This window comes from Micromys minutus (genome assembly GCF_963924665.1).
Source record: "Micromys minutus genome assembly, chromosome: 18".
Lineage (NCBI taxonomy): Eukaryota > Metazoa > Chordata > Mammalia > Rodentia > Muridae > Micromys > Micromys minutus.
The window spans coordinates 22,102,060-22,127,287 of NC_137953.1; the positions used below are offsets into that span (position 1 = coordinate 22,102,060).

General features: G+C 36.5%; 1 protein-coding gene across 1 annotated transcript in view; it reads left to right on the top strand.

The window, feature by feature from the left end:
* SNCA (synuclein alpha) overlaps positions 1 to 25,228 on the top strand; it is an 82,857-nt gene that overhangs the window by 5,152 nt on the left and 52,477 nt on the right. The window contains exons 3-4 of the mRNA XM_080931862.1: positions 2,612 to 2,653; positions 5,629 to 5,771. Coding sequence (XP_080787988.1) covers positions 2,612 to 2,653; positions 5,629 to 5,771 — 185 coding nt within the window. The remainder of the gene's footprint in view (positions 1 to 2,611; positions 2,654 to 5,628; positions 5,772 to 25,228) is intronic.

A 25,228-nucleotide genomic window follows, 5' to 3' on the forward strand; every position in this document is an offset into this window, starting at 1 on the left:
AAACTTTACTGCTAGCTCTTCACCTGCAAAATCAAATAATGAAATTATAATTGGGGACTAAATTAAACTATTTCTTTCAGAATTTGTCCGTGAGTTGCCACTTTTCATCTGTTACATGATTCCCACAAAGAGCAACACCTGTGGGTGTACTGTGTCTTGCACCCCGATGATCAATCCATGTGATATTTTATAGACATGCATCTCAAAAACTACCAACTGAGGTGAATCACATCAAAGTAATAAAAAAAAAATTTCTGGCAGCAATTGCTTTATAGAAGAAACAGCTGACTATTCAGGTTGGAGAAATGTAAATTGAATATTAAATAATTTTGGAATTAGTAATTCCCTCCTATGCGGGTTAGTGTTTGTCAAGTAGAGATAGCAGATGCAGTCTCCAGTGTAGTCCTAGATAGTATGTATGAAGTTAGAGGTCTGGAGGTAAATCTGTAAGTATACCCTGAGTGTCTTGACATACCAGAAGTCATGTTCTCAGAGAAAGTAATGCCTTCTCAACCCCATGCTAAAAGAACTATCAGACTCAGACCATGGCATGAAGAGTTGGGGTGGTTTGAATAAGAATGTCACCCAAAGTCTCATGAGCCTGGTCCCAGCCAGTGTTACTGTCTGGGAAGGATTATTCATTGTGGCCATGCTAGAGGAGGCATGCCACAGGGAGAGGCTGTGAAGCTTCACAAGCTACCCAATAGTCCCCAGTGTCCTCTTGGTCTCCTGCTTTTGGATCAGAATTCCAGCTCTCCATTGTTCCTACTGCCCTGTTCTCCCTATACCACTGTGGACTCTTGAGACACACACTATTTTTTGGACATGAAAATGATACCCACCCTGTAAGGCCTATGCAATGGGAAGAAGGCAAGCATTGTTGAAACTACTTAACACATTGTTTTTGCCAAAAGTTAAATCTACCAAACATAAGATAAATATTAGCTTTAATATTTTATAATTTCCCAGCATACTTAGAAAAGACACAGGATATTTAATTATTTGACTAATAGCCACATGCCTTGTTTAGTATTCTTGATATTTTATTTCTGTTGTGTATACTCAGTTTTTATGGTACCATTCTACAAGGACATGTTAATGTAAGTATATACAACATTTTGCGATTTGTGTGTGTATTTTGATAATAATCCCCTTCCATTATGTTTTCTCTTTCTTGCTCTTCCTCTCCACACCTTTAGTAGAGCCCTATTGCTTTTCTATCATTTTTATCACTCTATATTGCATATGTGGGAGAAAATGCTGCCATGTTTATCTTTGTGAGCTGGGTCATTTCAGACATGATCATCTGTCTGCTTCCTGACATGTAGCATTATTCCATTCTTCTTCATTACTGAGTAAAACTCAATTACGAAACTCAGTGTGTGGAGAATTCTCAAAAAGTTATAAATATAATTTCCAGCCATGCCATTTCTGAGTGTTCACCAGAGTCAGCATACAAAAGTGATTTACTGTGTACCCATGCACATTTGACCATAAAGTGTTATGGAATCAGCCCAGATTCTCACCAATGGATGCCTGGTAGAAAAGACTTGGGTATAAATCAAAACCAGAGTTTTTCAAATGAACCTTAAATATCCCCCCCCCCAAATTAACCTAAGGTGTTTACTATACAGAAATTTTCAGCCTTAAAGAGACTGTTATTAAAAATGGTTAACAATGTTACCTTTAATAAAATGTTCAATAGTCATTTATTTGGGCAGTAAAGGGACACAGCATAGATAGAAATTCTTATCTTACATACAGACCTAGTTTGAAAGTATCTGTAACATGCTGTTACTTATAATTAGGCAAATCACTTAACTATGATTTTAATTTTCTTATGTATATGAAATGGGTTTTGAATGGCTGCTTCAGAGATGAGGTGAGGGAAATCTGTACCAGAGGTGGGGCAGACACTGATACCTTCTTTTCTTTCTCTGTTGTGGATTGTGTAGTTTCTGCTCTCCTTTTACAGCATTCTCAGGTCAGCACAGAGATGCTTGCTATCCCAACTTATCTCCTCGTTCCTTCTCTCTGTAAATCGATATATAAAGCATCAAGCAAAGGTCATGTAATGAGTCATTATATTTTGTGAGAGATCTTTATATTTTTAAGAGAAAATTATGTTTACATTTATTGGATAAACAAAGGCATAAAATGTTTACCTATCGGTGACATATCTTGTGATATTCCCATCCATGTTTACACTATGTGGCCAAATTACACGTATCTGTTGTCTCCAACATGTGTCAGATCTTTATGACATCAACCATTGTAGCTTGTAGCTTTTTGAGGTACACAGTGCCCAATTGGTGTCTATGGTCACCCCACTGGAACAGCAAAGGACCTTATACTGCTGAATAACTCAACTAGCTACACACTACACACTCTCCAGTCTTTCCTACTGAACTCAATCTGGACTGGCCTGTGCTAGCTTTCCTCTGTGGTGGAAAGATTTTCCTTCTTCTGTGATTTCTGACTGTGATTGGCAGTTGTTTGTCTTCTGAGGTTATCTTTGAACATAAACTTCTGAATATTAAGAATTTTTAACTGGCTACTGGAAATACAAGGGCAGTTTAATATTTATACATTCAATTTCTTTATTTTTTAGGTTCCAAAACAAAGGAGGGAGTGGTTCATGGAGTGACAACAGGTAAGCTCTGTTGTCTGTTATCCAGGGGTGATGTCCCTAATGCCTTGAGGCTAACTAAGTGCACTTGATGCACATAGTTCAAGATACAGCTGTAGAAGCCATTGTCTTCAGAAGAACATGGGTTAATTTACTTTTTAAGAATCTATTTTTATTTATTTTATTTTGGTATGTTGAGTTTTGCTACATAGGACAGATTGGCTTGTGCTCTGACCTTCTAAGTGATGGGTTTACAGGCATCACCAATGTACCGTCCATGCTGGCTTCATTTAAAGCTTATTGTTTACGAAGTAGTTTTAAATAGACAAATATGGATTAAAAACTTATAGCCAAAGTTTCTAATGGCTGAGAAGGATGGCTTTAAATCTGTCCACGATACTTAATTCTAATAGTTTAGTTTTTGGGTAGTGGGCTAAATAAGTTAAATTGTAGCGATGCTATTCCTTTTTTAAATACTCAGTGTAAACATTTATTTAGTATTTAGTATTTGCATCATAAACTATACTCCTTAGAACATTTTTTTTGAGATTAAGGATCCTTTTAAGAAAATATATTTAGTAGTGTTTTATATAAAACAACTATGTATTTTTATTGCATTTATGTCCACCTGGCATAATTTCAAAAAAATTGCAGTAAGACTGAAATAATAAAGATTAAACTTATAGGAATAAATAATAGAGATAAAATGTGACAAAGACAATGAAGTGACTGCAGGGAGGAAAAGAAACAGTGGAGTAATAAGACAAAAAATGTCAAAGCAGAAAAACTAAATATAACCAAGTTGCTATAGCTTGGCCATTGATAACTCCCCAGTGAGCATTTGCCATGCATCAGACCTTTATCAATGGGAAGAGACCTATTAGGAACGTAATTGATTTGATCAGGAAGCCTTGCCATTATACCATATCACAAATACATTGGATCATACAGCATCTCACAGTGGCAACCTGTGTCTTAATTTGGCCCCTTTTCTGAGAAACATTTGGCATCCATGGAAGAAAACAACTCATCCCTTTTTGCACACTGATAAGCAATAGGGATGGGAACGCTAAACTGAAGCTCCGGAACAAGACCCTTTTGGAAGTTCACAGTAGTGATGACTTCTTTCAGTTGCTGTCCCACAAAAAAAAAAAAAAAAAAAAAAAAAAAAAAGTGCAGATAGTGAGAGAGTAATCAGGCTGATTGGTTTCTGCAGGCTGAAACTTAAGCATGACTGTAGTAAAAATTCAGAGATTAGACAGGTAGAGAGGGTTATGATGAGGGCCACACCTAGAGCAACAATGTTCTCCTGTCCATAGTTGAGGGAGAAGAAATTGTGAGATTCAGAGTATATTGAGGATGCAACATTCTTTATCAGCAAGTTTGGAAATGTTTAATATTCCATGAATAACAAGCTATAAAGCATAAGGTTTTCCGCTGTGTGTGAAATAGGATAGGGGATGGAGGAGTAAGAGAGAAAAGAGGCGTGTGGCAAGCTTATGCAATAGGCAAACCTTTACAAATATCTTCTAGAGAGTAATCTTTAGCAAGCTTATGTTTTCAGAGTTTTATAATGCTGACAATTTTTTACATGCTGTATCCTTTTAGTCTATTAAAGAATTTGAAGTAACCTACAGTAAATAAAGAGTCATAGTATAACCCAGGGGTCTTGAACTTTTACTACTGAAACTTCCTTTCAATATTTAAAACTGTATCAAATAAATCTAGTAATTCAAAACGCTATGATAGACACTGTTAAAAAGCAAGGACACAGAGATGTGATTGTGGGCAATGTGTACCACCTGTTCTACCAGATAAGAATCCTGGCAGGAATATACAATATCAAATATACTGTCACAACTAGTCTCGCTAAGAATAAATGCATTGTCAAAAGAGGTCGCAGGAAGTACTATTTCTCACTATGACATATAAATAAATTGCTTAATTTATTGAGTAGTATTATTTAATATAAACCCCATGTTCAATTTTAGAAATAAATGCTTCTAGTAATCACCTTGATATGGAAATAGATGGGGAGTTGATGGTTTATTGTACTGGATGTAAAAGGTACATCACACCTACCCAGCAATTTTTTTTTTATTATTGTTAGTAATGCTTACACAAATAAGCAGGAGGCCCTCCTTTAGCTTCTTTAGCAGAAAAATAACCAAGAAACTCTGGTGGTAACTTTTTTACTTACTAAATACAAGGAAAAGATAATTTCTCAACCAGACAATCCTTCAGTATAAAGGTAGAAAAACATTTTGAAATGTGACATTTTGACTTTATGATATTATTTTAGTTGCCAATACATGTGTCATGTAGCAGGGATATAAGAACACATTTCATTTGATTTACTGAAAGACATGTTTGAAGTTGCTTCAAAATAAATGGTGGGGTTACTTAAGGGCTCAGCAGCTGTGAGCACTGGCTGTCACTGCAGAGGACACTGGTAATTATAGTTCCAGGGGATCCAATACCCCCTCTGTGTGTGTGTGTGTGTGTGTGTGTGTGTGTGTGTGTGTGTGTGTGCATGTATGTGTGTGCATGCATATGCATATGTATATTCCATTTCAGTATGTGAGGAACAAGACAATTCTGCCTATAATTTTAAAGAACTCAAGACATGGAGATAGAGATAGGGAGACATTTGGTAAATCATGGTAACATTCTCAGTCTTTGCCACTGAGATATAGTCAGCATGATATTTCCAAAAATGAGCAAGGGCCATGGAGGGAGCAAAAGGCTGTGACATTTGAGCAAACTATAATAGAGGGACTGGGTCACTGCTTAAACAGGTAGATAAAGGCTTTGGATCAGACAGAAGTCTGGTTATCTACTGAAGGATTGTCATGTCTACCATGCTGTCTTGTATCTTCATACTCCTGTTACCTCTGGTATATGTGTCTATAGAAGTTGGCATCTGCTGGAAGTAGAATGGGTCAAGTCTCTGTCACACCACGATTTTTTAACCTGTTGTCACTCTTGATTTTCTTAAGTGGCTGAGAAGACCAAAGAGCAAGTGACAAATGTTGGAGGGGCAGTGGTGACTGGTGTGACTGCAGTAGCTCAGAAGACAGTGGAGGGAGCTGGGAACATTGCTGCTGCCACTGGCTTTGTCAAGAAGGACCAGATGGGCAAGGTATGGCTGCCTGTTTTATGCTACACTGATAATGCTGGACACCATGGTCCTTGCATGCATAAGAAAGCCTGCGTTTGATGTGCACTGTGAGGAAGGGCTTCCTTTAAAGGGTTCTTATTTTGATGGACTGTTTTCCTTGGGAAATGTCATGCACACTGTACGCTGATTGTTTCAGTTTCTGGAGGAAAGCTATAGAACTGAACAATGTAGTAAACCCTAAGAGACCAGTGACATTTCAAAAAGAATGGCTGCATTCATATACAGGGTGTTCCTGGAATTCCTCCTTATGGAAGTAGAAAATGTCTGCATGAGTAATTTCTAAATTTCCAGAATGAAGATCTTTCATCTGATTTATTTGTAATGACGTAATCTTTTATTAAATGGCATATTTGCATATCACATAACAACTTGTTACTGAGCACGATTTTGCAAACTGGGAGACTTAAAGTGCATACCAAGCTAGATCATGGCTTCAGATGGTGATTTTTACATTTTCAGAATTTTAAATCGGCTTCTGGATGAATCTGGGGTTCTAGTGACATATTCTAGGTATAATTTTCTTACTAAATGTCAAAGGAACAGAATATGAAGCTCCCTGGAAGATGTTTCATAAACCTTATGATCTTACAGTAGGATGAATTTTGCATTTTTATGTCACATGTCCTTTTATGTTTTTTTGAGAGATTCCAGCTTCCCCTGGTCCTGCCCCTTCCCATGCTCTTCCCCAAAAGCCTACACTTTGTTCTGGGCTCTCTTCTCCTGGGTATTTGTTAAATGACACCTTCCTTGGAATGCCTGACTTAATTAAATTTGGAACCATTCTGACCCATAAAAATTTTAGCGTTTCTACTCTTGTTTGTTCTTGTTTGATAAAGTCATTGTACTAAAATAAATAATTTACTTATTTTGAGTATGTTGCTTATTTTTCCTTGTCTAGGTTGGTGTTACCATAATGTAAATACATATTTTGTTTGTTGATACTGCATATCACTAGGCTAGTTCCTAACTACTAAATTCAGAACTTAATATGTGCTTATTAAGGATAGAAAGAATGTAGAGACAACAATTTTCTGAGTATTAATATTCATACACATGGTATAAAACCTTTGGCTATTGAGTGATCCAAATATTGTAATCAAAGGATTCTGAAGTGAAACCCAAAAGAAAGATACTTTCATCTGTGGGCAGAATACTGTGGGTTTTCTCTATCTCAGTTATCCTAAGTGGCAAAATAAACTTCAATAACAAATGACTAGAAAGTCCATGATGTACTTTTCACAGCCAGGTCCATTGTTAGAGCAATTATATGTAACCCCAGATAATCTAGGGAGCATTCAGAGAAGTGCTCAGCTGATGTGAACACAGGACTGATCACGTCAGCTTTGCTCTGAGTGTAATATGCTTTCATAATAATCTTGTTTTTTTTGTGGCATTATATTAATGCCTATTTTTCATTTGAAATTGTAATCATATGTTTATCTTTACCACAGTTGAAAATAAAAGAGACACCAGATTAGTATCAAGAAGTCTAGAATTGCAGGTTCATTGACAATCCACTAAAAACAAGAGAACCGCTTGTCAGAAAAATACATGATCACACACATGCACCATAGCATGAAAGGAAGGCCATCAAGAGACCCTCAGTTTAAAATTAACTTTGGATTGTACAGTGAAGAATGTTCAATTTGTAGACAAGAAGTGGGGATCAGGTTCCTGTAGCGACCGGATTTATCTGATGATGCTTGCACACATCTATCCTCAGTATCGCTTGCTTAGCATGTCACCAGTACATACCTATTTTTGTCTATAGACTGAATTGTCCAAAACTAGAGTTGATGGAAAAACATATGCCTTCAGAATGTATAAAGGCCAGAAAGCACATCTCATTTCATTTCCCAATTTGCCTATATTAAAATATACAAGTCTCAAATAGTTTATTAAAAACAGTACATTTTGTCAACTCAGACTTGTTTTCTACCTCTTAAAATACCAGTCCTCATTTTAATATTCTAAAGTAGAAATCTACCAAGATTACAAAATGAGACATTTGCAGATATTTCTCCTCAAGGAATTAACTACAGGTTCCTAAAATTTTCTAATATAAAAATAAAACCATAAACAGAAATCACAGTAGAAAAATTCAGATAAAACACAGTGGGCTTGTGATTAAATGGTTGATCTTCATAGTATGCCGGTCATTTGGTAGGTATGAAAGCTTGTGCTAAGTGCCCAAGACCCTTTCTTATGTAATGAGGGAGCTCAGAGTTCCACTATTTTACCAGAAAGCTAATAAAGCCCAATTTGGCAATGAAGTTCTGGATATCTATAATCATCCAAGAAGTACTCAGATAAAAGCCAGTACTTGTGGCCATATTTCTTGATGCTAAACATATCCAGAGTTTAAATAAAATTGAATTTTTTCTAATAAAATTTGAAATATTTTATTTCAACTTTCAGATTCTAAATAAAATTATCTTAGTAAAAAAGAAACAAGCAGATAATCCTTTATTTTTAAAGCGGATTGTCAGTGACCCCATTTGGCCCATTTGTAAGAAATAATGAATGTTGAGAATTCTTTGTTTAGTTCTGCACCCCACTTTAAATACAGTTATTTGGTTCTCTAGAGTCTAACTTCTTGAGTTCTTGATATATATTAGATATTATCCCTCTATCAGATATAAGTTTGGTAAAGATTTTTTTCCCAATCTTTTGGTTGCAGTTTGTTCTACTGACAGTATTCTTTGCCTTACAGGAGCTTTTCAATTTTATAAGGTCCTATTTGTTGATTTTTGATTTTAGAGCATAAATCCTTGGTGTTCAGTTCAGAAAAATTTCCTCTGTGCCTATGTGTTTAAGGCTTTTCACCCATTTTGTCTTCTGTTAGTTTGGGTGTATCTGGTTTTATGTGGAGGTCCTTGATCCATTTGGAATTGAGTTTTGTAAAAAGAGATGAGAAAGGTTTGATTTGCACTCTTCTACATGCTAACTGCCACTTGAACCAGTACCATTTGTTGAAAATGGTGTCTTTTTCCACTGGATGCTTTTAGCTTCTTTGTAAAAAATCAAGTGACCAGAGGTTTGAGGGTTCATTTCTGGGTCTTCAATTCTATTCCATCAGTCTTTCTTAGAAGGGGGAACAAAATACTCAATGGAAGAAAATACAGGATCAAAGAGTGGAGCAGATTCTGAAGGAACGACCATCCAAAGACTGCCCCACCTGGGGATTCATCCCACATGCAGTCACCAAACCCAGTCACTATTGCTGATGCCAAGAAGTATGCTTGCTGATAGGAGCCTGATATGGAAGTCTCTTGAGAGGCTCAGCCAGAGCCTCACTGATACAGATGAAGATGCTTGCAGCTAACCATCAGACCGAGTTCATAGACCCAAATTAAAGGGATAGAGAAAGGAATGAAGGAGCTGAAGGATTTACAATCCCATAGGAAAAACAACAATATCAACCAACCAGATCCTTCCAGAGTTCCCAGGGACTAAAACACAAACCAAAGAGTATACATGGAGAGACCCATCCATGGGTCTACTCACAGATGTGACAGAGAATGGCATTGTCTGACATCAATAGAAGAAGCTCTTGGTCCTGTCAAGGCTTGGTTTCCAGTGTAGTGGAATGCCAGAATGTTGAGGTGGGAGTGGGTATATTGGTGGTAGAACATCCTCATAAAAGTAAGGAAAGAAATAATTAAAATGTAAATACATAAAACATACAATAACAAAAAGAAAGAAGAAAAAAATGAATGTATATAAAATATGAGAAACTTGGAAGGAGAGATTTGACCAGTAGGACTCATAGACAGCTAGCTAATAGAAGGGATTAAGCACATTTTGTCTTCGTTATTGGGGTCACAAGGACCAGGAACACTGGGGAAATCAAGAGTGAACTTAGATATACCCAGCATGCTTTCTGAGGTTATCTGTCTCATTGTTTCTTCAATGATAAGGGAACAGGCACACTTTCTTCTTCCCTTCCTTTCTTCATTTTTTTGTGCCTCCTTATTTAAAACTAATCATCAATGATTCATTTCTCCATCCTATTATTTCATAATTTCATCTCTGTTTTGAGATACTTAAGGTAATATTTGTCCCCAGTTTTAATAAGGTACAACTAAAGAAAATGGTATTTATGACATAACACATTTTAACAGCACAATGTTATGTTAAGAATTCATACAACCCAAAATGACTGTAGCAATCAAGGTAATTAACATAGTCAATGCCTTAAATGACTTTTTCTCTTATTTGATGACAGTCGTGTATTATTAACTGCAGCAACTGTGTCAAGTTGTTTCAAGAGTATATCCCCTCCCCACCTCTTACCCTTGATATAACTTATGGCCAACATCTTGCCATTTCTTTTCACCTGTAACCTGTTTATATGGACTTAGGTTGACATTGGGAAAATTTTTCAGTCAATTATCTCAGCATCCAACTGTATCCATTTCTTAGTGTTGAATGTACAAGTGTGTCCTGTCATGCCTGGCTTTTCACATGTGGACTGGGGATCTGAATCCAGGACAGCAAGCGTGCTATCCACTGAGTTAAAGCTCCAGTTTCTTTTGTCTAATTATTTATACAGTATATTCTGATTATAGTTTCCCCCCTGCCCCTCCCACTTCTTCCCCATCTCTCCTCTCATTTGCATCCTTACTCTTTCTGTCTCTCATAAAAAACAAACAGGTATCCAAGGAATAATAATAAAATCAGTCAAAGTAAAAGCATGAGAAACACAAACAGATGCAGAGACATACATTTACACACATAACAATTCCATAAAAACAACAAAATGGAAGCCTAATGCATACCTAAAGACCTGTACGTTTAGAGAGAAAGAGAGGGGGGGGAAGGAGGGAAGGAGGCAGAGAGAGAGAGAGAGAGAGAGAGAGAGAGAGAGAGAGAGAGAGAGAGAGAGAGAGAAGGAGAGAGACTGAGCGAGAAGCTCCAAAGATGCCACTGAGTTTATTTTCTCTTTGTCATCTATTGGTGGGCATGCAGCTCATGGTTTGTTTACGCAGTAAGACTTGCTTGGAGAAACCAAGTTTTTCATTGAGGTGGTTTCTGATTGGCGCAGGCTTCTGTGTTCCACTTCTGCTTTCATCTCTAGGATGCCATCTGGTGTCGCTGTGTAGGCCCCGTGCATGCTGCCTCAGGCTGTGTGAGTTCCCATGCGTGTTGGTCCTGCCATGTTTAGGAGCCTTGTTTTCCTGGTTTTCTCCATTGCCTCCGGGTCTGACACTATTTTGTACATTGTTGAACCCAGTGACTTACTTTCTTGCTATTGAGCACCGAACAGCCTCCTGTATCTCGATATTGTCTGATTTGCAGTGGAGAAGCAGCCAGTTTGACACAGTTCACCTGTGTATTTGTACTCTGTAACCTGTAGATTTTGAGTTGTTTTCCCCAGAAAATTATTGTTCAGACCAATGGCATGAAATTTGCCTTTATGCTTTGTTATAGGAGTTTTCAAGTGTTGAATGCTGTGCTTGGGCTTAGGCCCACTTTCCCTTCTGGAATGGGCAGTTCAGTTTTGCCAGTGATGCCTATTGAGGGTTTCCCTGTGCTTTTTTCCCCATTGTGAGCTTTTGTTAATCTTGGCAAAGCTTGCCTGGTATCGAGTCTGTGGGTTTACAGTTCTGCGCTCCAGTGCACACATTATGTCAGTACGATGTTGGTTTGGTTATTCTAGCACTGTTAGGAATTTTTAATCTGGAATTCTGTTGCCTCCAGTGTTACACAGATATCTAACTTATTGGACATTTTCGTGTTATTGCTTGCTTTGGGTATTTAAAGTCCTTACGTTTGACTCTTGTAGGTTTAGGGTTTTGTGTACATCTGTAAAATGTGTCATTTTAGTTTGCGAAGGTGGCACATGTCAACTTTAAGCCATTTTGGCTACATTGGTGATTCTTCCTATTCATGAATAAAGGTTTTCTTCCAAATTACCTCCGTCTTTTTGGTTTTGTAAAATCTCTATTTTATAATTTTAAGTTGTTTAGGTTTAAAACATGCATTAAATTTATCTCTATGTACATTTTGGATAATACTCTTGATGTGTTTGATACTATTTAAATGGAATAATTGGTTTCTCTCTTAGCTAGTTAGCTATCTGTGTAAAACTGGTCCTTAATTATTCCTATTGGCTTAATATCCTGAAACTACTTTATTTGCTTATTAGTTATATTTTGTGCAATATTTAGTTTCTTTACATGTATATATCAATTTACACATATAAAACACACACACACACACACACACACACACACACACATATATATACATAATATGAGTGTACTATATATAACAATCTAGCATAAGCAGTTAATGAGATAAAACGTGGAAGGTTTTATAAGTGGCTCAGTATTAGGTAGATGTGACCTGCAATGTGCTGTGTGTAAAGACTTTTCAGTTGCTACAAATTCATTCAGTTGATTGTTACAGTGGAAACTGATTAATATGTTTTGGCCGAACAAGAAGCTAGTAGTGGTTTTATGTACAGCAGATAAAACTATTCCCCCTTTTGACAGAGAGAATGAGCTGCTTGGACCAAGAATTCTGAACAAAGGAAGTTACTGGACTCCGTGTTGTTTAGTAATGACGCAATATTTACAATGCAGAGCTTGTCCCTGAGCATCTGTCTGGAACATCTGGCTTGTCTGTCTTTTATAGATGTTTAATGGTGTTCTGTTTGGGCCTAATGTTCAAATCAACCATTGCTAAATAAATGGGCAAATCTCTAGTTAAATTTAAAGTGTTCTGAAAAGTTGTAGCCAGACATTTAAAAATTATTTAAAAATGCATGAAAGATGATCAATTGTGGAGTGGGTGGCCTTGTATATATAATATTGCTCTGTGTCACATCCTGTCCTTTTAGGCATCAACCTATCCACATAGTGACTCATCATTTTCATACAAGTAAGCTTGAGGCACCAAGGATTAGGAGTGTGAATTATTTTTCTCCAGAGTCAGAAGGACATTTTGAGTCATTGATAATTTGGAAAGATTCGTCATTAGAATATAAATAATTTTTGAAACCTTAATTCAAGACAGAATAAAACAGTTGCAGTCTATAATCATCTCTTAATTCACAAGAATATAGCTAACCATAGGCAGAAAGAACAGTATCATGTTTGGCATGTTTAATGATTACGAAATTATTCCCCCTGCTTCCTGTTGGCATGATTGCCATGTCCAGTGTTGTGCAGATTAACTCTTAACCACAGAAATCAAGCTTGACCAGAGATATACTGCCTCTAGGTGAGCCATTTTATCCTGATCTCACAAAGACTCCACAGTCCATAGGCAAACTTTTGTGTTGTGTCATTCTAAAAGAAATATGTATATTATGGGCAGAATCAAAGGTCAGGATTAGTGAATATTTTTATAGTAAGATGTTTTCTTTTTTCAGTGTTTAGTAATTGTTAATGCAATACATTATCTGAAAGCATTCAAACTCCATGTACTGTCTGTTCAGTTGAAGATAGTCAAAACAATTAGGAAGATATGAAACTAAATGGAAGCTTTGTGACACAGTGAGTGTTCTGCTCTGTGTTTGTTGTGGCAGTAAAATTTATGATTCTTAAAGAATGATAACACCTCACAAAAGGATAAACACAATGGACTTAATTGTGTTGTTTCAAAAGACATATCAGTAACATTTTTGCAGTGTGATCCATATAAAATTCTATTTTCACTTAAAGGAGACCATGATAATTTTATACATTGTCCTGGCTTAGAACCACATGGGTTAAATGGTTGTATTGATTGTACATGGATGTTTCATTGCCCTTACATGCAAGGAGATAAATTGTGAATCTTAGTGACTTCTATTCAAGGAAAGTTCTAAATGTAAAAGAATTCTGTAATTATAAAGAGAAATAGGGTTACTGGACTTTTGTTGTTATAATTCCAAAACACTGAGTAATCTGCTAATATGTACTTGGTGTGCTGATGGATCAGCTGGAAATGCGTGAATCTTGATGTATGTAGGCTACTGAGAGCAAGGGAAATGATTATTCCTAGTGAGAAAAAATGACTACAGTATGTATGTGCCCTAGGTTTATATCTACTATAGAAAGTCAAATGGCTTTTGTTAGAAATTAAAGACAATTTTATTACTCTAAATAAATGCTAACTCTGACAAGTGTTGAACTGGGTTTTTTTTTTTTTTTTGTCGATAGAAAATGAAATAGCCTCAAACAAATAATAACCATAGCGTTTCAGCTGTTGAGACACAAGAACACAAGGCTGCTACTGCTCAAGTTCTAGGTTCAGTGGTTTATCATCTGCTAGCATGAAACTTTCAAACATAGCTATGAATCCAATTGTTCAAAGCTCAGACAATGGGTATAGCTGTTTACGAGAGAAAAGCATTGTAAGGTCTCATGGTAATGCAACTTTAAGCATGCCAGTGGACAAACACTAGCTGGAGTATGCAACCAGTTTATTTCTTCAAAAATGCTAGTATAGATTAATATTCTAACAAGTGCTACATAGGCTTGGTGGCTATAGTTTAATGAATTGTTTATTTTACATTTTTATTGGTTATTTTTATCTATTTATACTTAAAATGTTATCCCTCTTCTTAGTTTCCCCTCCACAAAGCTCATATGTCCTCCCCTTTGCCCCTGCTCCTATGAAGGTGCTCCTGCCCCACCCACTTCCACCTCCCTGCCCTGGCATTACTCTATACTGGGACATCAAACCTTTTCAGAACCAAGGGCCAACCCTACAACTGATGCCAGACAGTGCCACCCCCTGCTACATATGCAGCTGGAGCCATGGGTCCCTCCGAGTGTGCTCTTTGTTTGGTGTTAATTCTTAAGAGCTCTGGGGGTGTCTGGTTGGTTGATATTGTTGTTCTATTTGGTTTTAGTTGTGCAGCTGTTAACATTTTTTGCTACTGCTCTTTCACATAAAACTACTGTGTGATGTTATTGATAGGGTTTCATTTGAGCTGCTACCATTATATTTAATGTGATTTAAAACTTACATGTTTTTAAGAGTTATTTATTAAAGGGATTAAAAATGATACACACACACACACACACACACACACACACACTCTTCCACCTACACCATTTAACAGGCCCACCACCTCTTTATATTTTAGTAACAGAAGCTAAAAGCTACTTTCTTGGAAAGTGACTTGTATACACTCAACATTAGCTATTGTCTTCAAATTAACCTGACAGTCTCAATGTTAGCTATTGTCTTTACACACCTGAGCTCTCCAGACTTGTTCATATAGTATCTTATATTCTTTTTAATGTCTTTCCACATATAACCTGTATTTTCACTGGGTAACAAGTTGGTAAAATCTTCATATAGAGGTAGAACCCGATTAAAATGTGTTTATGAGCCTGTCATTAGTCTTATTCCCAAATTCAAAGAGTAAAAAATAATTTTATTAGTAACTTTTTTGGATGTAGGCTTTGATTCTAATCCCATAAAAACATAGCTGGTATTGCCTCTTATCAAAAAGTAAAATGACAGAAAATATGCCCTAGTTTTTTTTTTTTTAATATTCACAATACACAACAATTCAGGACATAAAACAATTTTGATTATTTCCCTTGACAATTTTAGGAAATGAAATAAAGTAAGTAATACTGGTTGTGTTTAAATTGGAACCTATGATCATGAAAATTGGATAGATGATATAGATCATGAATATAATCATTCTATTAAGCAAAAATAAATAGTCAATTATTCCATAAGAAACTTTATTACAATTTTGTTAACAATTTAATTTTTAGGTATTCTGTAAGGATCCCCCATACTCCCTGGGGTAGTAAAATTATCAAATATATTCATAACATTTCAGGTTAGTATTTAATTTTCATTAAATAAACAATGTACTCTGGAATCAGTGAAAACATAATGATGAAATAAATGAAAAATTGGAAGAATGATGTATAATATTTTAATGTCCTTATTGTTCATTAGTCTTTTCTTATTAAAATGATAAAATTAAATTTTTAACTATACTTGTGTAGGGATGAGTTTGAAAATTCACAATAACAATCCATAAGCAACACACACACATATTCTCCCCCTGCCTCTCTCTCTCTCTCTCAGACACACACAAACACACATATACTTTTTTCTATTTGATTATTGGATTATTGGGTGTCTACACACAAAAAATGAGAAAAAATTTAAATATGTTATATGATTTCTTGTCATACAACTTTAGAGAATACATATTTAGTTTTGCTTTGACATTTCAAGTTCTATTCAGCAGATTGTTTGTTATCTGATAAGTCTCTGGGGGTAAGCATGTGATTCCTACATACACCAAGCTTGGAATTAATCTATCTTACATATGAAGTCTAAAAATTACTAGAATATTTCATCTTTAATCTAATTTTACAACATATGTGAGGCAGATACCTTTCAAAATATTTCCGCTGAAACTAACAGAATTGCTTATGGTAGCAATCATCTGTCCATGGAGGACAGGTACTATAACATGGAGACAAAGGTAGTTCATACATGTTCTGGTTAGAGCTACTTCATACTTGCTAGTAAATCCACTTTGACATCCTGACCTTTATCCCCAGTTTCTGGTTCATATGTCCTATTTGCTCAGGCATGGAGAAAGTGTGACTGGGTGTAGAGGACAGCCCTGTCTGTTATGGAGTGTGGCATTATTCTCGTCTCATCAGCATGCTGGATGAGGTCACCACACTGCTTTGAGCACTGACATTTTTATCCACGAAATAGAATTGCTGAATGAAATGAGCTCAAAACGTTTTGTATCTCGCTTCAGTGGGTTGAATTCTAGGCCACTTGTTTTTCAATTATGCATTGCCGGACCCCTGGCAACTCATTTAACCTTTCTAAAGATATGCTAGGCCTCTGTAATTGGCCAGCCAACCGCAGAGTGGGAATGAGAAGGAATTGTGGCAGCAAAGGCAAACTATCAAATGGATTAGAGCATAATTGCAGCATTTTTCTGAAACAAATCTGATGTTTCCATTTATATCTTTGGCTTATGCATGTGATTATCAAGACTGTTTTTCATAATGGTGTGGTTTTGCTTTGTTAAGTGGTTTATCACTGAAAGAAATACACTTCAGAGATGTCACTTTGTTGGGCTTAATAAAATTAGTCAGATTCCTTGGTTTAGCTTTTGTTTTTGTTTTAATGTTGATGTGATTAAAATCCTCTGGCTTAAGCAACTTAAAGTAGAACAGTTTTCCTTTACTCACAAATCATGGATATAGTCCATCATGGGAGGGAAACTGAGGCAGCCTAGGCTAGCATCTTGAATTGTATAGGAAGAGCGCATGACTGAACTGCGGTTAATCTCTGTTCTTGACTAGGTATTTTGTAACGTGACTTGATGCTTCCAGTTTCTGCTGCCCCAGTTTCCCTCAGTGCCACTCACAGTGGACTGGTTTTTCCAATTCAGTTATCTAATCAACATAACCTCTGACAGGCACTCCAGGCGACTAATCCAGGTGACTCAACATCCTATCAAATTTACTATTGATGTTAGCAATTACACCTGTTACTTTTTCTTAAATTTCTCAAAACCACTAGGTTTTATTAAATGTAATCTTCATGTTGTAATTAAAAGGCTCCTGCTCAAATGAATTTGAGAAGTACTGGTATAAACAACATTTAAAAACCTTATCTTTTAAATAGAAGTAAAGGCCAAGTACTTAGCATTATATTGCAGGAGTATAATTATCTTTCTTAGTGTCTCTTTGCATCAGGCACATAAAGAATAATTCTACATACTCATGGAACACACATACAGGATGGCCTGAGTCTTGATAATTAACTGGCTTTGCCGACTCTTATCTTTGGATTCTAAGAGAAATATCCTCATAGTTAGTATGTGTTAGAGCAACAAAACATATTCAATTGGTTAATTTGTAAAAAACAGAATTCACTTATCATATTGTAAAATTCAGAACTCAGAGATCAGTAATGATTTAATATCCTGGAGGATCTTATCTTTGTTCTAAGATGGCATATTGTTACTGTATCTTGAAGGGGAGGTTTTGCAAGGTGAGTATAACCGAAGAGGTAAACTTGTCTACTCATTTCCTGTTATTGGATCACAAATCCCTCATGGCACCATTACCCATACAGAACCCTACTGCACAACACTGTGATGTTAGTGATTACTAGTGATTTCAAGTAATGAGTTTTGGGAATATTTAAGTCATAAGAGCTATTACCTTTATTTTCATGTACCATTAGAATGTTAGCTTCTTCTTTTTATTAATATCATTCACAGTAGGGAGAAATCCCTGTCTTAAATACCATTGCCCATGTGCTTGTCATCCTGTTTGGTAAGGCACAAAAAGCCACAAAAGCACATTCTGGAACTTCTCTATTGTTTCCCTAGGAAGTAGTTGGACAAATCCATAGTGTATTGGTTTATTTCACAGATGAACAGAAATCTCACGTATTATGTGGGGGTTTGTGAACTATACATGGTTGTATTTGAAAGCAATATTTGAAACTATACTTGGTTGTATTTGAACGACACAGAGACACAGAGAGAGACACACACACAGAGACAGAGAGAATACACATGCAAACATCCATCTCATTTTCCTCTCTCTCTCTCTCTCTCTCTCTTTCTCACACACACACACACACACACACACACACACACACACACACATACACACACACATACACACACATACACACACACACACACACACACACACACACACACACACTGAACAGGTATATTAAGGGCCATGAATGAAACTATATTAATGAATAGGACAGTGTGCCTTTGTCACTGGACTCTGCAGTTGAGTGGAACCCTTCATGTTCCACTGAAACCCTGGGCTGTTTGAATCCTTCAGCAATGATATTTTCATTATACAAAGAAAAAAATGACAAAACACATTAGCTTTTGTGATTCTGAGTCTCCACTTCTGAAGTTACTCAACCTGCCAAAAGGAAAACTGTGATTTCCTTTATTCATAGCTTATAGTAGTCTATCTAGAAATTTCTCATTTGGGGACATAGTTTCAAGAGCAACCAATCTTTGTATTGAAAAAAAAGCATATTCAAAATTTCCAAGAAATTTAACCTACTGTGCTATTTGTGCTGGTTGAAACCACTGTAGATAAGAGTCTTAGCCAGTGTTCTATTGCTATGAAGAGACATCATGACCGTGGCAACAGTTATAAAGCAAACTCTCAAAATGTGGCTGGCTCACAGGTTCAGAGGCTTAGTCCATTGTCATCATTGCAGGGAGCATGGCGGCAGGCAGGTAGCCGTGGTGCTGGAAAAATAGTGAAGTGTTCTACATCCAGAACTGAAACCAGCAGGAAGAGAGAAAGCCACTAGACCTAGCTTGGGTTTCTGAAGACTCAAACAAGTCATCTCCTAATTCATCTAAGTGGTGTGACTTCCTGATGACTAAACATTCGAATATGGAATATGTGTGAATAGAACCATTCTTATTCAAAACACAGCAGTTTCTCTTTGGTGGGCAGGAACCAATTGACACCCTATAGCATAATCATATTGAGTGTTGTTACCTATATATCCAAGGTATTTTTCTTGTCAGTGCTTATTCCTAGATACAAAACACATCTGTGGGACCTGAATGCCAATGAGAATTATGTAAGCAAGATGCTTGACAGACACAAACCTTCACTTCTGTACTTGCTTGATCCTCATCTAGATGATTGTGTTAGAGAAGTGCAAAGCTGGCCCTGTAGTATTCTGAAACCACAGGTCATTCATACACACTTTATTCTATGATATTGACATATTTACTTGGAATTAACACTTTATACCACAACAAAAATATTGAGGAATTGGTTATGTAAACCATCAGCTTAGATTTTGTTAGATTTATTCACAGTTGGAATTATTTCTATCCTTACTTTTACCTGTTCTTTTTGTTCATTTATTTTGTCCCCCTCCCTTTTACTGGATATTTTTCTTAACTTACATTTTAAATGTTATCCCTTTTTCTGGATTCCACTCTGGAATTCCCCTATCCTATCCCTCCTCTGTCTCTATGATAGTGCTCCCCCATCCACCTCCTCACTCCCTCCAGCCTCTCTGCCATGGCATTCCCCTACACTGGAGAAACATGCCTTCACAGGACTAAGGGCCTCCCATTGATGCCCCATAAGGCCGTCCTCTGCTACATATGTGGCTGGAGCCATGGGTTCCTCCATTTGTACTCTTTGGTTGTTGGTTTATTCTCTGGGAGCTGAGAGGAATTTCACTGGTTGATATTGTTGTTCTTCCTATGTGATTGCAAACCCCTTCAGCTACTTCAGTTCTTTCTCTAACTCCTCCATTATGGACTCCATGCTCTGTCTGATGGTTGTCTGCGAGGATCCTCTTCTGCATTTGTCAGGCCTTGGTAGAGCCTTGAAGGAGGAGACAGCTGTACCAGGTTCCTGTCAGCATTCACTTCTTCCCATCAGCAATATTGTCTAGGTTTGGTGACAGCATCTGGGATGGATCCCCAGGTGGGGCAGTCTCTGGATGGCCTTTCCTTCAGTCTCTGCTCCATATTTTGTCCCCATATTTTCTCCTGTAAGCATTTTATTCTCCCTTCTAAGAAGGACTGAAGCATCCACATTTGGTCTTCCTTATTCTTGAGCATCATGTGGTCTGTGAATTGTATTTTGGGTATTCCAAGTTTATGGACCAATATCCACATATCAGTGAGTACATACCATGTATGTTCTTTTGTAAGTGGGTTACTTCACTCAGGATGATATTTTTCCATTTTCATTCACTTGCTTAAGAGTTTCATGAAGTCATTGTTTTTAATAGCTGAGCAGTACTCCATTGTGTAAATGTTCCACATTTTCTGTATCCATTTCTCTGTTGAAGAATATTTAGTTTCTTTCCAGCTTCTCACCATTATAAATAAGGCTGCTATGAACCTAGTGGAGCATGTCTCCTTGTTATATGTTGGAGCATCTTTTGGGTATATGCCCAGAAGTGATATTACTTACTACTTGGTAATACTATGTCCAATTTTCTGAGGAACCATTAGACTCATTTTCAGAGTAGTCGTACCAGCTTGCAATCACACCAGCAATGGAGGAGTGTTCCTTTATCTCTACATCCTCGCCAGCATGACGGCTTAGGGGTTAAGACTATTTATTGCTCTTTCAGAGGTTAAGTTCAATCCCAGGCAACCACTCAGTGGCTCATCTGTGCCTGTTCTTTATACAACATTTTAACCAAATCCAAGGCAGGCTGCACATGAGCAGGTCTTTTGTTACAACTGGAAGCAATTTTTTTTAATTAAATTAAAAATACATTCAGTTAGAAAATCATGTTTATAATTTTTGCCTGGTGTTTCACAAGATCTGCCCTCATGTCCCATTGCTTATATACCTAGAGTTTTCTTATAAAGTTTCATTTTCTATGGGATTCTTATGTTAATTCCTCTAAGTTTTCTCTCAATTTTGAATTTGCCTTTCTCAATTTTTTCTATGTGTTTCCATTTAGCTAATTGAAAGAAGATGTACAATTTTTACTACATATACTTGATACAATGGAAATGTGTTTTAAAAGCCGTCACTGTTACTACAGTGCAGTTTTCTCCAAAAGTTCTATCTGTAGTTTTTGTGCATTCCACTGTGTCTAGCTGATGCTCAGTGTCCTATGCAGTGAAATACTATTGCATCATTTCATCCAGTTATATATTACATGATCTGGTAGAGGTAATCATTTGGTCAGGACCCATGGATGCCTAGGTATTAAGAGTGTCACACTTTGCCCATTTCAGATCTTTAATGCAATCTAAGCTGTAAGTACATTGATATTCAGTGTTCCATTCTAGTAGAAGGTTTTTTTTTTTTCGACATGTGAAGGTGATTCCTAGATAGCAAATGATAAAAATACCAACAACAGAACTATCTCTAAAGTAACTATACAGCATGCACAAAGACACAAAATTGCCCTAGCCTGTCATTATGTTCTATCACATGAAAATTTAATTGCGTGATCAATTCACAGGGAGCATCACATGTTGTCATACATCTAGAGATACAAGAATGATTAAGATGCATTCTTAGATAGAGTATGAGAATAGGATTTCCATGGAACACCTCTGATTTCTATTTTCAGTTCTATTTCCATATTATATTAAAAATTAAACTAAAGGAATAGTTTCTTCAGTCTGTCTTTACACTAGACATTCTATTTACTGCCCTATTCTCCTGTTCACAAAAAAATCACCCCAAATTTCTTAACTTCTGGGCAGTCATGATGATAAAAGTATAAGATGCCAAGTCCTCCAAAATTTATCTTCATGTCCTCCCTAGGCTAATTCTTACTGACAGTGGCAAACAAGGGGAGGTTGTTAAGAGTCTCTTGTTATTGTTATTTATTTAATAAAAGGAAAAAGTAAAATCGTATTATTGATACAAAGCTATGATCAAAACCAAGACTGAAGAAAATACAAATGCTGCTTGTAAGAGTATCTGGCAACGAGTCCCAAGATTTTGGCAGCATCCTTACGCTATGTGATAATGTATGCATTTGGTATGGTTTCAAGAAATTACAATTCTGAAATATTCTGTTAAGTTAGGTATGTAATGTAGCTTTCTCCAGTGTCAGGAACATATCGTTTCATTATTTGGTTATTTAATCATTGAAACTAAAAAATTCATGTTTTAGAGTTGTGATAAATGTCCTACTGCCTGCCATAAAAGATCTTAGAGTTTATAGCCTCGGTATTCTTTTGAGTTGTAGAAAATTTAATGCTTTATCTTGACATTTATCAATTTACACTGTGGCTGGTGAGCATCATATTACCCTGACAAATTATGAACATTATAAAGAAAGGACTGTCACCAATGAGTTAATACACTTTTTATAGTGTTTTGTAAATTTCAGATTTTGCATAATTTAAAGTGCATAAGATATTTATTAATTTCTTCTAACACGAACTCTACATAAAATATGTAATTCCTTTTTACAAATATATTTTAAAGTTCATAAAAATAACAAATACACCCCAAATCTCATAAATGATAAGTGACCCTGAAACAAAAACGTACTGAAGTTTAGTAACTTGAAATTCCATGTCTACCTGAATAATCAAGAGTACTGTGCCTCAAAATAATTTCATTTTAAGCCAGAGAATTTTCATGAATATAGTCATATACATCACAATGCATGACCTTTTACTCCTAAACCAGTAGAAAATGGGTATTGTAAGATTTATATCCAAATGTAGGTAGAAGTCAAATTTTAATAGTCACCCATTACAAATCTTAGTTTGACTACTCTGATATTGTCTGTCTTTAACATGTAGTCTTTCAGTAGTATCCATTAATTTCTTCATGCTTCATTGGAACAGCAGAACCTCTGGCTTTACATTTTCTTGATTGCTTGAAAGTCTATATGACAACTACCTACCTGAAAAGCTTACTATATAACTGCCGGATGACCAAATCTATCGTCCATAAAGGAGGGGTAGTTAGCTAGAGAAATTCAGGCACTGCATATGTATACACAAATGCATATATTTATTTGCTTGAGTTGAATACATAAGTTTACATGTGAACTTGCAAATAGTTTGCTATCAGCTTTATCTGCAGTTCCCCATACATGGAGGCAGTCACGAACTTCTTTAATAAGTAAAACATTATGTATCCAACCAATGAAATTTCATTCAGCAATGACTGAAAAAATGAGCCATCATAGCCCAATGACATGTGTAGGAAATTAAAATATGTATGCCAAATGAAGTAAGACAATCTTTAGACTACGGACCTAGAATGTGATAGCATATAAACATAATGGCTTTGGAATGCCAAAAATTCTGAGGACAGTAAGAAAATGAAGCAATGTTTGCAGGGGCCTCTGGAAGGTAGAGGGTGCATGGTGAAGCAACAGGGTGCAATTGGGACACAGCTAGGCAGAGACGTTATGATGATGTCATGATTTTCCATGCTGGGCATTTGTTGACTCACATAAAATAAGGGGATTCCAACTGTGATCTTCAGTGATAATATCTTAGTTCTCATTAACTTTAAGAGCTCTAAAGTTTATGAACCCGCCAAGGCAACATGATAAGTTTGGATTGGAATATCTGGAAATCCTCTTTTTTTTGTTTCTTGATTATTCTCCTCAAAGCTTCTTTAAAAAGCATATCAGAAGGGGGTAAACCCTTGACTATCTGTATTTGCAGAGTTCTAGGAACTTCGTTTAAATCAAATGTAAATATATAGGTTTAAAATGTATGAGAAAACATTTGCATCTCAAAATCGATTTGATTTCTTTACTCTGGACCTGCACTTATGTAGCAGATGTGCAGCTTTGTCTTCATGTGGGTCCCTAACAATTTGGATGGGCCTATCCCAAAAGCTGTTGCCTGTAAGTGGAACATATCTCTCTAGCTGGGCTGTCTTGTCTGGGATCAGAGGGAGAGGAAACACCTTGATGTGCTTGTGTGAGAGTGATTCCCAGTGGGGCATCCAACCACTCAGAGGGCTGTGGTAAGGGATTGCAGGGAGGAGTACAGTGGGCAGGATGCAAATGGAATAAGTAAGTAAATAAATAAAACAATAATCTTGTTACTATAGTGTTCCTCAAATAAAGAGGAGCAGAGCATGCCTAACGAGTCTCTTAACTATGGACGATGATTTGACATTATCTTTGTCTGCAGTATAGCTAAAACCTGGAAGAAGTGTTTACTCTGATAGCACCAGGGTAGAGATTTTGTCTTTTCCAGAAGCACTGGGTAGAGATTTTGTTTTCTCCAGATTTCATGTAATCTGTACACATTCAGCAACTATGTTGCAATGCTGTTGAGTAGTCCCTTTATAGTGGCATTGTTAAATAGTAGCTTTATAGTGGCATTGTTAAATAGTCCCTTTATAGTGGCATTGTTAAGCAGTCCCTTTATAAGCACTGTAAAGAGTTTGTAGTGACACTGATGGTTTAATATTCAAGTATAATGTCCAGTTCGTGTAAAATCTTAATTGCTGGTCATGCCTTGAAAGATTATCTATTTTCCTTAGGCTAAGACTGCACCTTACCTGCATGTGCACTGCTACAGTATTGATCGAATTTCTTAGGCACTTAGAATGTAGTGACTCAAGAAATGATCCCCTGACTAAAGGAGTAGCTGGTCATATATTTCTCATTCCGTTTTTTTTTTTTTTTTTTTTTTTTTTTTTTTTTTTTTTTTTAAATAACATTAGACAGGTGGATGCTACAGAAAGTGTATGTTGTCCATGGCCTCTGGGCATGACCTCAGCCATAGTTCCAGGGTATATGGTCAGGGCATTGTGGGTTAATGTTAAGGTGATATATGATTAGACTCAGGAGAGGTAGGCAGTAAAAGGGCTAGGAAAACAGAGGAGAAGGAGAGAAGAGGGAGAAAATTCCAGGAGGAATAAATATGTAGGCAGAAATTTATATTTCTCTCAGCAGATCTCTTTATAAATGAGGCTGTAATGAATGTT